The 10880-nt window shown below is 37.1% G+C and overlaps 2 protein-coding genes across 3 annotated transcripts; one reads left to right on the plus strand and one right to left on the minus strand.

The window, feature by feature from the left end:
- The first annotated feature begins 1329 nt into the window (after positions 1-1329).
- On the plus strand, positions 1330-6628 carry LOC129923367 (uncharacterized). Of its 2 annotated transcripts, XR_008775329.1 has the most exons (3): positions 1330-1545; positions 3622-5550; positions 5649-6628. XR_008775329.1 is itself a non-coding variant. In XM_056013916.1 (2 exons), exons 1-2 carry the CDS (start codon positions 1485-1487, stop codon positions 4461-4463), a joined length of 903 nt encoding a protein of 300 aa, XP_055869891.1. In that variant the 5' UTR covers positions 1330-1484; the 3' UTR covers positions 4464-6628. The 2 variants fall into 2 exon arrangements, 1 of the variants encoding a protein (XP_055869891.1); XM_056013916.1 differs by having other exon boundaries at positions 3622-6628.
- Positions 6629-7730: 1102 nt separating this feature from the next.
- LOC106060956 (uncharacterized) lies at positions 7731-10550 on the minus strand. Its single transcript, XM_013218991.2, has 2 exons — positions 10326-10550; positions 7731-8849 (listed from the first exon to the last, which is right to left on the minus strand). Exons 1-2 carry the CDS (start codon positions 10399-10401, stop codon positions 7891-7893), a joined length of 1035 nt encoding a protein of 344 aa, XP_013074445.2. The 5' UTR covers positions 10402-10550; the 3' UTR covers positions 7731-7890.
- Positions 10551-10880: the final 330 nt, after the last annotated feature.

The following is a 10880-nucleotide window of genomic DNA, read 5'->3' on the forward strand; positions in this document are numbered from 1 at the left end:
GATAAGACCGTTATCAACTCAAAGACGTGAACCGTCAAACGTGGCATGTCAAATATAAGAAACAGATCTTTATTACATGACCTTTGAATACAGTTTTAGCCTCAACCTGTTGTTAGCAGTTATAACCCTTATTTACCAAAAATAAAATCTTAGCTAGAGCTAGTTCTATACTATAACTTAAAGGGTTGATGTGTCAAGTTTGTTCTATTGGCTACTTCTCTTGAGTCTAGTAGATCTAGTTATCTTGTCTTATCTTATATAATACAGACGTTACTTCAAAATAGAAGATGATTACGTCCTACGCGTCATGCATTTAGTCATGCATATTAACCAATGACTTTAATTCTGCCAAGTCACTGGTTTTCCTGGCTAGCTCAGGCAACCCATTCCATGCTCTAATAGCACTAGGGAAGAAGGAGTATTTGTACAAATTTGTCCTAGCATATGGGACGAGGAATGTGCCTTTATCTTTGTGTCTTTCAGAGTATTTTATTAAATTTTGTTTTTGTATTTGAAGATTATGTTTCAGTGTTTTGTGTATAGTTGCTACTTTACTTTCGAGTCTTCTGTCCTGAAGGCTTTCTAAATTTAGTGATTTTGCTAAAGGTGTTACTCTGGTTAAGTGTGAATATTCGTTTGTTATGAATCTCACTGCTCTATTTTGTGTCTGTTCCAGTTTCTTAATGTTATCTTGAGTTGAGGGGTCCCAAACGGAGGATGCATATTCTATTATTGACCTAACCAAGGTTAAATAACATTTTAGTTTTATGTTCTTATTTGATTTATAGAAATTTCTTTTAATAAACCCTAATGCTTTGTTTGATTTTTTTTTTAGTTTCATCAATATGTGGATTCCATGACAGTTTTTCATTTATTATAAAACCTAGGTATTTTGCGTTTTTAGTCTGTGTTACTGGTTTACCATGAATAAAATAAGTGGAATTAATTTGTTTAGTTTTTTTGTTACTCTTAACAACCGACAACTTAACTGTTATGAGACATTCGTTTACACCATGGCAAATTTTATTGAAACCTTAATTTAAGAAAATAAAATAAACTCGCTTCTCCAAATCCCATCCACAGGGTCTTTATCTAGCTATCATTCCCATCAAGTTCTACCAAGTTCTAAGTTTTCCCTGATCCAAGATCATATCGCGGTGTAATCATGAGATTTTCTTCATGTTTGAGACCTGTCTTATCGCTGACTGAATAGCACTCAAAGAGTTCTAAATAATCTAAGTAGAATAACTTGTAAGATTATTGTATAGCTTTCAGGGAACCAAGTTGCGACATGTAAAAGGCAAGTCAAATACAACGAATAGACAAAGGTCACGTGACATTGCTAACTGCTAACATTTTTAACTGATCAGAAACCAAATCTTAGCCAGATCGACTACTAAAATTTTCGATTGATCTTTTGGTTAATTCCTGCTTGTTATTTTATATTCTAATTCAATCTCCGCGCTAATACTGGTTTTGTAAAGATGTGCAGACTTGTGACGTTGTCTCTGTGCTGTTTGCTTGTAAACAGCTACTTTTGCAGTGGTGAGTAGACAGCAGTATTAAATAACAGTAAATAACCTGGAAAGGTCTAGAAACTCTAGCTACATAAAAGGGGCTACAGTGTACCCACAGAGGACCAAAAGTAAATCCATAACGAGGCTATTGTGTATTCTTATGAACTCAATGTTTTATAGTGGACCTCTAGTCTGACTATTTCCTGGCTGGCCTAGAGGAGGATGTGTATCCACAGAAGAATTAGTCTTAGATTTTCTCGCGCTGTTCGGCGCAATGGGCGGCAAGCTGTCTCCATAGAAACTGTCGTGCGCATCTAGAGTTGCTTCTTGCTTGATGTTTTATTTTATGCAACATAATGGTTTGTGCGATAGTTCCTAAGAACGCACTATGTTGAAGTCATTGCTCTGTTTGTTTTTGCTGATTAGCAGTCTCTCTGTTGTTGTTAGTTTATTGTGCTTTACTAGATATATATGTGCGTTGTAGTTTTAAAATCAGTAGCAATATAACCTTGTGAATGGCGGTCTCAAGGAATGCGCATTTTCCTTGTTTAGGGACGCAGGCTTGGAACTCTGTTGTAGTCAAGCCTGATTGTTATGGTTTGGTCCTTGCATCCATGGCTTTGGGTTATGGGATTCGCGAGCCCTGATAGAATGGTGGTACCGAGCTTAAGGTGTGCTATATCTATTTTAAATGATGTGATTATGTGTACTTGCTTTTGTAAATACCATTGAGATTTCACCATTCATATCATAATACTTCCTTTGTTCGTTAAATTGCTAAACTTGCGCACTTGTTGTTAACTAATGTAAGTTAAACTTATCGTTATTATTCGTGTTAAACAATTGTTGTTATTCCTAACTGTTCGGTTAAATGGCATTTATTTGATGCTTAGTAAGTCATAGTTTTATCTGAGATTACTCTTTGTTTTGGTTTATACTGTTGAGGTGGAGAGCCCGGGGAAGTACCTCATACCCTAGATCAGGGGTTCTCGACTTGTGGGTCGCGACCCACTTGATTGACGATTTGCCACGGGTCGCCTAAGACCATCGAAAATATGGATGGTTATTGTCTATTCTTCTTTTGCTGTATGTGTGTGTGTGTGGGGGGGGGGGGGGTCGCGGCAGAGTGGGGGATTGTAAAAAGGGGTCGCCGAGCATAAAAGGTTGAGAACCGCTGCCCTAGATGAACCCGAAAACAACAACAAAAAAACATACAGAAACCTGCCTCCAGCAATGTCTGCAGGCTTTTCCCAAGTGATGTCCACTAGCCTGTCCTCCATGAATGTGCGGAACCTAGTTGTACGATGACGTTTCGGCATCCATTTTATTGCTATGACGACGCGATTCATTCTGGAGGAAACATGCCCTGCAAACTTCACGGGAAGCTCGGTCACAAGCTCATTAAGTGGTAGAGAGCCCGTTCGGCAAAAGATTTCTTTGTTTTTTGACCATCTCTGTGACACTTAAAATCCTTCTTAGTCTTTGCTGCCGAGGCACATTTAGCCTTATTTTGATTTTTACAGCTAACTTCCTGTCAGATTTCTTATATTTAAATAAACCAAAAAAAAAAAAAAAAAAACAAACACCAACAAACAAAATACTATAGGGGCTTATAGGCCTAACTAGATTTTATTTAATTCATTTGAAGAGTATTCAATGACTCCTTCTTAAGGTGTAGAAGTGTTAATATAAACAAAATACTTGTTTATGGTTCTGGCTAGTCCGTTTATATCTAGAGTAGGCTATATAAATACAGTATTTTGTTTCTATAATAGTTCGTACTAAATATTGCCTAACACTTGATTATTTACATTTTTAGTCTGCAAATACAAGTTACAAATTTGAGAGTCTAAGCTTTTCTTTTGCTGGTCTAAGTTTTAAGTTAGCATTGTATAAGGTTGTCAGCACATTCTTGAGCATAATTCCCATTTGGATAAACAGTAAATGTGAGTTACTCAATTTGACCCATGTCACAGACGACTCAATGATAACTAAATTCATGAAATATTATTTTACTCGCACAGGCCTATTTTGTTATAAAAATTAGTATAGTTTTAATTTTGTGTCATATGTTTGTCAAAAATATACTTTGGTTTTTCTACAGGAACTGTTGTGGTGTTAGAAGCCAATCCTAAAGTCATTCACCCAGTGGTGACAAAGAAATTCCATCTTCGATGTTCTGTCAAGAAAGACAACTGGCAACCTTCCAATCTTACTAGCACGCAAGGGAGAGAAGTCTCAGAAGTGGCTAATTTTAATCATCTCATGTCCATTGTGATCACAGAAGGCCAAAGGGAGACAATTGCGAGTGTTACAGGATGCGACCCACCAGTTGTCGAACCTTCATTTACAAGACTCCTTCATGCCGTGGGCAATGCAAACCATTCGAAAGAACCAGACGAGATGGGGTACTTGCTGCTGACCTGGGACAGACCTTTAGCAGAAGACGCTGATAATTTTACTTGTCAGGCGTACGCCCTTGACGGGGATAAGTTTCCAGTTTCTTTAAATGTCTCCCTGGAAGTGACCGCAATAGAACCAACAATGTCTGACCTGACTAGATACATAGCTCTTAATGACAGACACATCGAATCTTTAGAGAAACAATTGACTAAAACACACAAAACCATTGACAGTGACATGAAAGAAATAAAATCCGAGACCAATAAATTGATTTCTGCAATGGATCTCAAACTAGACCAAATACCCGTATACAATATCCAAACCGGGAGCTTTAAATGTGAGCAGAAGAGCATCCAATTCCGCCAACCGTTCGAGTACACTCCAAGGGTATTTACATCCTCTGAAACCTATAACTGGCAAAATTATAATAATAGATATGATATATCGATCAGCGTTTTACATACTAACAACACGGGTTTCACGGTGAACTGTCGCAGTGACCAGGATTCGAATAGATTTATCAACTGGTTAGCGATAGAATAACATCTGATGTTGTTTAGTTATAGTTTTAGTATTGTTTAATATTGTTTATTATAGAAATAGTATAGTCTACCTAAACAAGAGCCACCTGTACTTGTTTACTTAGATAAATCTTGTATAGTTCACTTATATAATATCAACCTGTAAACTTTACCTACACGAGATCGACTTGTATAAATGTTTTATATATATTTATATATATAATATTGTGATGAATGTGATTTATTATATTTATCTCAGTTGTCGTTATGTTTTGACCCAAGGCCAATCTTAGGCATAGGCAAAGTAGACAGCCGCCTGGGGCCTCCGATTGTTGGGGCTTCCCACAGGACTAAAATTATTTTTTTTAGAGAAGTCCAAAATTTTGTGGCCAAAGTTATTGTTAGAGTACACTGTGTTTTAATTAAATTGCCAAATTTTATTTTTTCACTGTTTATTTTATTTTCTTTACATTTTTGTTTTGGGGCCACCAATTTCGGCCAGGGCTCTGTTTTGACCAATAGATTGACACATGGATATTAGTAGGACGTGGGGATGTGTACACAGCATGTCAGAGATGTATGTTGTCATCCAGTGTACTAAAGCCATACTATATGGTATGACCAAATAGAAAAACACATAACTGTGGAAGATGGACAGAAAGAGAAATATACAGGTGTCAGATCTTAGAAAGAAAGTGAAGATGGGCAGACAAATATAGAGGTGTCAGATCTTAGAAAGAAAGTGGAGATGGGCAGAGAAATATAGAGGTGTCAGATCTTAGAAAGAAGGTGGAGATGGACAGAGAAATATAGAGGTGTCAGATCTTAGAAAGAAAGTGGAGATGGGCAGAGAAATATAGAGGTGTCAGATCTTAGAAAGAAAGTGGAGATGGGCAGAGAAATATACAGGTGTCAGATCTTAGAAAGAAAGTGGAGATGGACAGAAAGAGAAATATAGAGGTGTCAGATCTTAGAAAGAAAGTGGAGATGGACAGAGAAATATAGAGGTGTCAGATCTTAGAAAGAAAGTGGAGATGGACAGAAAGAGAAATATAGAGGTGTCAGATCTTAGAAAGAAAGTGGAGATGGACAGAAAGAGAAATATAGAGGTGTCAGATCTTAGAAAGAAAGTGGAGATGGACAGAAAGAGAAATATAGAGGTGTCAGATCTTAGAAAGAAAGTGGAGATGGACAGAGAAATATAGAGGTGTCAGATCTTAGAAAGAAAGTGGAGATGGACAGAGAAATATAGAGGTGTCAGATCTTAGAAAGAAAGTGGAGATGGACTGGTCACGCCATAAGAAAAAATACCAACAGCAGAGCTAGGCGGGCTTTAGATTGTGGAGATGGATTGGTTACACATTAACTCTTTCTCTCCGTAATTATTTTCCCACATTTTGACAGTATTTATCATTTTGCTCATTACTATTTCACTACCCTGATATGATTAAGCTTATATCACTTTTTCGTTTGTTATTTGAAAATGTTTTATTTGGTATGGAATCAAAAGGGAATGCATGCTCTTTTTAAATAACACAAAGTCAAGTTTATGAAGTTTAACATTAATTTAATGTAGTGAGGTCAAATCAACGATGGTATTGTCAGAAGACAAAGGGTTAAGAAAAGATACAAACAACAGAGACAGTCTAAATATTGGAACCCCCCAAAGCAGAGGAAGACCAAAAAGAATATGGCAACGCAGTGTACTAGATAAAGCCGAGAGGACAGGAAAATAGCTGGGAGGCAATTAAAATAAAATAGCAAGAGATCGTGGAGAGTGGCGTGTTTTTACTGTGGTCCTATATTCCTCGAGGAACATAAAGGACAAATGATGATTAGTGATTTCTTATGTTTATAAATATCCGTTTGCATTGTTTACTTATCAAGTTATGACGTTTTGATATAGAATATCAACATGTAAAATTTGAGTATATAAGTTAAACATTTAGAATGATGAATAAGACTTGTCTCCGAGTCTGAAGATTAATGAGGGCTAACAATGTGACAATCACGTGGAATAGAGAAAGTAGTCAAGACTGAAGAGCAGATGCGAACATTTGGATTTGTTTTTTTTTTAAAGGATTGTTTTGTTGGATTTAGGAGGAAGATGTGTTATATAGTCTGGTGAAGGAGAAATGCCTTAGAAACTTTTTTGTGCTAGAAATTAAAAGACTACCTCGAAATGATTTTGTTGATGGAATCATTTCCTTTCATTCTTCATGTAATCTTATTATGTGTTATCCCCCTTTTAGGTTTATCTTATGAAGAGTTACGCCCTTATATAAGGGGTACAATTCGGTTGAGTGAAGAAATACTTTGTTTACTTTATAAAAGTGTTAGTTTCATTTATAGTGGAGATTTTCATAAATGGCGTAAAAAACTATAAATAGCTCGCTTTTTGGCGTATTCGGTTTACACGATAAAGGTGTTAACTAAGTTTTTTTTTGTAAAGGAATATGATAATTTCTTTTACATTTTTTTTAGCATTGCAGATTTTTTAAGCTCTTCCGTTTAAATCACAAAATAATGTCCATATTGAGGAAGCATTAGAATTTCATGCTATGACTTAAAGTCTTAAAACTTATTTTAAAAACAAATAGGCAACTTACTAGCAGAAGTAAATGAGATTTTGATATAAAGATGAACAGTCACGCATTGGGATAGTGTAAACGTTAGAGCTCAACCATAGACATAAATAAATATAGACTGGCCGAAGGAAGTAACTTCATGTAACTTGAAAACATGTATATCTATTGTATTCGGATTTCCGAATGTTGAAAAATTGCATGATCTTCATTCTTAGAGATTTAAAAAAAAAAAACACTAGTGAAAATAATGTAATACTTATATAGGTTATGGCTGAAATAGATATGAATACTTAACTTTTATACTGCTCATAAATGCTGTATAATAAAGTACACAAAATTGCAAGTCACAAATTTTCGTTTCATAAAACTCTTTAATCGGCCAGTCTATATTTATTTATGTCTATGAGCTCAATTCTTTTTTTTTTAATTTTCATTTAGCTGTGACGTTCAATTTCAGCGTCCTTGACATTGCTTAGTTTATCAAGGAAAATCTCCAAGAGCTTATTTCACGCTTTACGTGTCTTTGTCACTGACGGAAAGTAAAAGAGCGCCCTCTATGCACCAAAGTGATGATTTAATATAAAGTTATAATAATGTTCAGACAAACACTGGCATAATATGATTACCGTGACCGTGTGATTATGCTTTAGTTGTATTTATGACAGGTTAAACGCTAATGTATTCGACAAAATAGAAATATGTGTGTTTCTTTGATAACGTTTAATTTTGGAAAGATTTCATGTGTCGCAAATTCAAAACAAAACCGATTGATTCCCACGTGATAAGATCCGTGTCACAGAACAATTTATGTAAAAAATAATAGAAAGTATTATAGCTCCATTTCTATTGCTATGACATTGTTTAGGCTTCTGTGGCTAGCCAGACAAAGTCAGCAATGGCGCCATGTCCGGTGTTGATGCAGGTTACGTTAAAACCCACTTCGTCGACATTTTCAGCATTGACTTGAAAGATGTAAGGCTCCTCCAAGGAGTTGGCAGTTAGCGTAAAGCCCAGTCGGATAAACGAAGTCACGACTTGAGGTTTGGTCACGTAAGGCGTGGGGAATCTGATAAACTGGCTTCTACACACGTCAAATCCAGTTTGCAAGTTTTGTCTTTTAAGTCCGTGAACTTGAGAGATCAAAGCTGAAGTTTGGTGGGTTATGTTAGCAGTCAGCGTGTCCAGATCTTGGCGCAGATGGGCATATAAATCTTGGTGTAATGTGATGTTAGACTTAAGAATGTCCACTTCTTGCTTTAATTCTTTATTTACCTCCTCGAGCTGAGTTATATATTTTTTGTGCTTTGAAAGCTCAAGGTCGTGGGCGGCAATATGGATGACAAGATCTGAAATACCGGGCTCGATCACGGAAACTTCTAAGTTCTGGGTTAGAGTGGTAGGATGTCGGTCAGATGTCAAGGCCGTGACCTCACAACTAAACGTCCCTCCCTCCATGGGCTTGAACCACGTGACTTCGAGGTACCCCTTTTCCCCAGGCACAGGAGAACTGTCTGTGTCGCCATCTACTTGGACCAGATTGGCGTAAGAGCCTTCGGCCACTGGCTTGTCGTAAGGGATGATATTAGCCACAGCTTCGTTGGTCAAGGTGACAGAGTTGTATTTCTTCAAGATAATTGACACGATGTGATCCACGTCTGCCAAGGCTGGAGGCTCAGTGTTGGTCTGTTCCACGCCTAGATTCCCATGTATCTGACGAGCGTTGAGTGTATTATCCAACTTAATGGAACACCTGAGTTTCAGGGTAGTGGTCAATATTGGCTGAATTGATGATGGAGAGGCGCTGATGACTAGATAGGCAGCTATAAAAGAAACAAAAAGAGAGATAAAAATCAAAGCTTGCTAGTTTGGTATATGTCTATTCACATGTCTAAATTTTATTTCTAAGAATTTACTTCTACCGAATACTGAGGGAAAATGCTGATCTAATCAATCATTCAATTTTTGATGGCATTATCACAGCAGTGATGACACTTGATGAGATGATAGTAGACAGTGTTTTCAGTAGTCAGTGTTTTCAGTAGTCAGTGTTTTCAGTAGTCAATGTTTTCAGTAGTCAATGTTTTCAGTAGTCAATGTTTTCAGTAGTCAATGTTTTCAGTAGTCAATGTTTTCAGTAGTCAGTGTTTTCAGTAGTCAGTGTTTTCAGTAGTCAATGTTTTCAGTAGTCAATGTTTTCAGTAGTCAGTGTTTTCAGTAGTCAATGTTTTCAGTAGTCAATGTTTTCAGTAGTCAGTGTTTTCAGTAGTCAATGTTTTCAGTAGTCAATGTTTTCAGTAGACAGCAAGACAGATAAATGCGCTGCTCGGTCTTGCATGGATGCGAACTTTGGACATTGACTGCAGATCTCGAGAGGACGATAGTAGCAATGGAATTGAGATGCTATAGAAGAAATCTAGGTGTCACATCCAAAGACCGCATTACAAATGAAGAAAATTCGATACAAGATCACAATGGCAATTGGTTCCCAAGATGACCCGCTGACCACACTCAGAAAACGAAAACACAAAGTGTATGTCCATATCGCGAGGTACTCAGGGCGCTCCAAAAACCTTCTGTCAGGAAACAGTACGAGGGAAAAGAAGAAGAGGCAGGCAGAGAAAGAGACGGGAAGATAACTCAACAGAATTGAAAGACGAACAACAGAAAGAAGTGGACAAAAACGGTCGACAGATCATGGCCCCGCAATGCTCCAACAGTCTGGGAAGGTGCCGGTGACAACAATACTGTCAGAGTCGTCAACGGACTTGTGGTAATGGTGGAGAATATTGATGACATCGACTGCAGCAATGAAGTCTGTCAGGGAGAATATTTATGAACGTACACTGTGATGACCAAAGCGTTGACGTTTATTCTGGGGTTCAATAGTTCTATTGTTCATTTTGATTCAAAAGATGGGAGCTAATTGACACCACGACAAGCGTTCATTTTTTAAAAATCTAAATACATTTTTATTTTTTTTTCTGGGTGGAGGGGGAAGGAAGGAGGGTCCAAAGGTCGAAATCACTCTCGAATACCTAATATTTTACTGTGTAAGATTATAACTGAGTGTTCCTTACAAAGTGGAGGGGGCAATGTAGTTTCAAAATGGGAATGATTCCTGGGAAGGTGGTGTGCAGAAAAAAAAATCTAGTAAAACCACAAGGAAAATAGAATGGCGAGTTTTTTCCCCCAGTCGAACAGTTCAACTAAAATTGCGTTTAATTGAAACGTACTATTTATTATCAGTGGCCAGTGTGTTCTATTTTGGTCTACAATAGTAGCTTAGTAAATCTGACCTGAAACAGTCTGTCCAGTCATCTGAATAGAAAGTAAAGAAGCAACAATGAGACTGAATGTCCAAATGACAGCCATTTTGTTTTGATGGTGTTGGTGATCAGTCACACCACAAGGTCAGCATGACTGAGAACTTGTCCAGTCTTTAGACTTGTTTAGACAACACACAATCATTGTAGAAAGTAGACAAGCACTGAGACACGATGTGATCCAGGCAGTAGATCCAAGTCTTATCTTTCTAGTCCCTACACACTCTGTTTTTGTCACGTTTTTTTTTTTTTCACGGAATAATCTTGTTTATTTTTAATAGAGAGTTTATCTTGTTTTTCTATTTAAAAAAAAATGGGCATCCATTTAAATTATTCAAGGAGGGATGGGATTGCTGCCTGGTCGTGTGGTATGGGACTATCGTCACGATGTCCCTGCCAGCTTCCATTCCTTGACATTCTGCATGATATCATGATACATTCGTCATACATACACATTTAACATTAATGTAAAGCAGCATCAGGGATCAAGTTTTTTTTTTTAAATTAGAGAAATCAGTGAATTTAAAG

Source organism: Biomphalaria glabrata, chromosome 16 (assembly GCF_947242115.1).
Source record: "Biomphalaria glabrata chromosome 16, xgBioGlab47.1, whole genome shotgun sequence".
In the NCBI taxonomy this organism is placed as follows: Eukaryota; Metazoa; Mollusca; class Gastropoda; family Planorbidae; genus Biomphalaria; species Biomphalaria glabrata.

Coding starts and splice junctions, on each gene's coding strand:
- LOC106060956 (XM_013218991.2), bottom strand. CDS start 10,401: ATGGCTGTCATTTGGACATTCAGTCTCATTGTTGCTTCTTTACTTTCT. Junction 8,850..10,325: donor GACTGGACAGACTGTTTCAG/GTCAGATTTACT, acceptor TTTCTTTTATAG/CTGCCTATCTAGTCATCAGC.
- LOC129923367 (XM_056013916.1), top strand. CDS start 1,485: ATGTGCAGACTTGTGACGTTGTCTCTGTGCTGTTTGCTTGTAAACAGC. Junction 1,546..3,621: donor AAACAGCTACTTTTGCAGTG/GTGAGTAGACAG, acceptor GTTTTTCTACAG/GAACTGTTGTGGTGTTAGAA.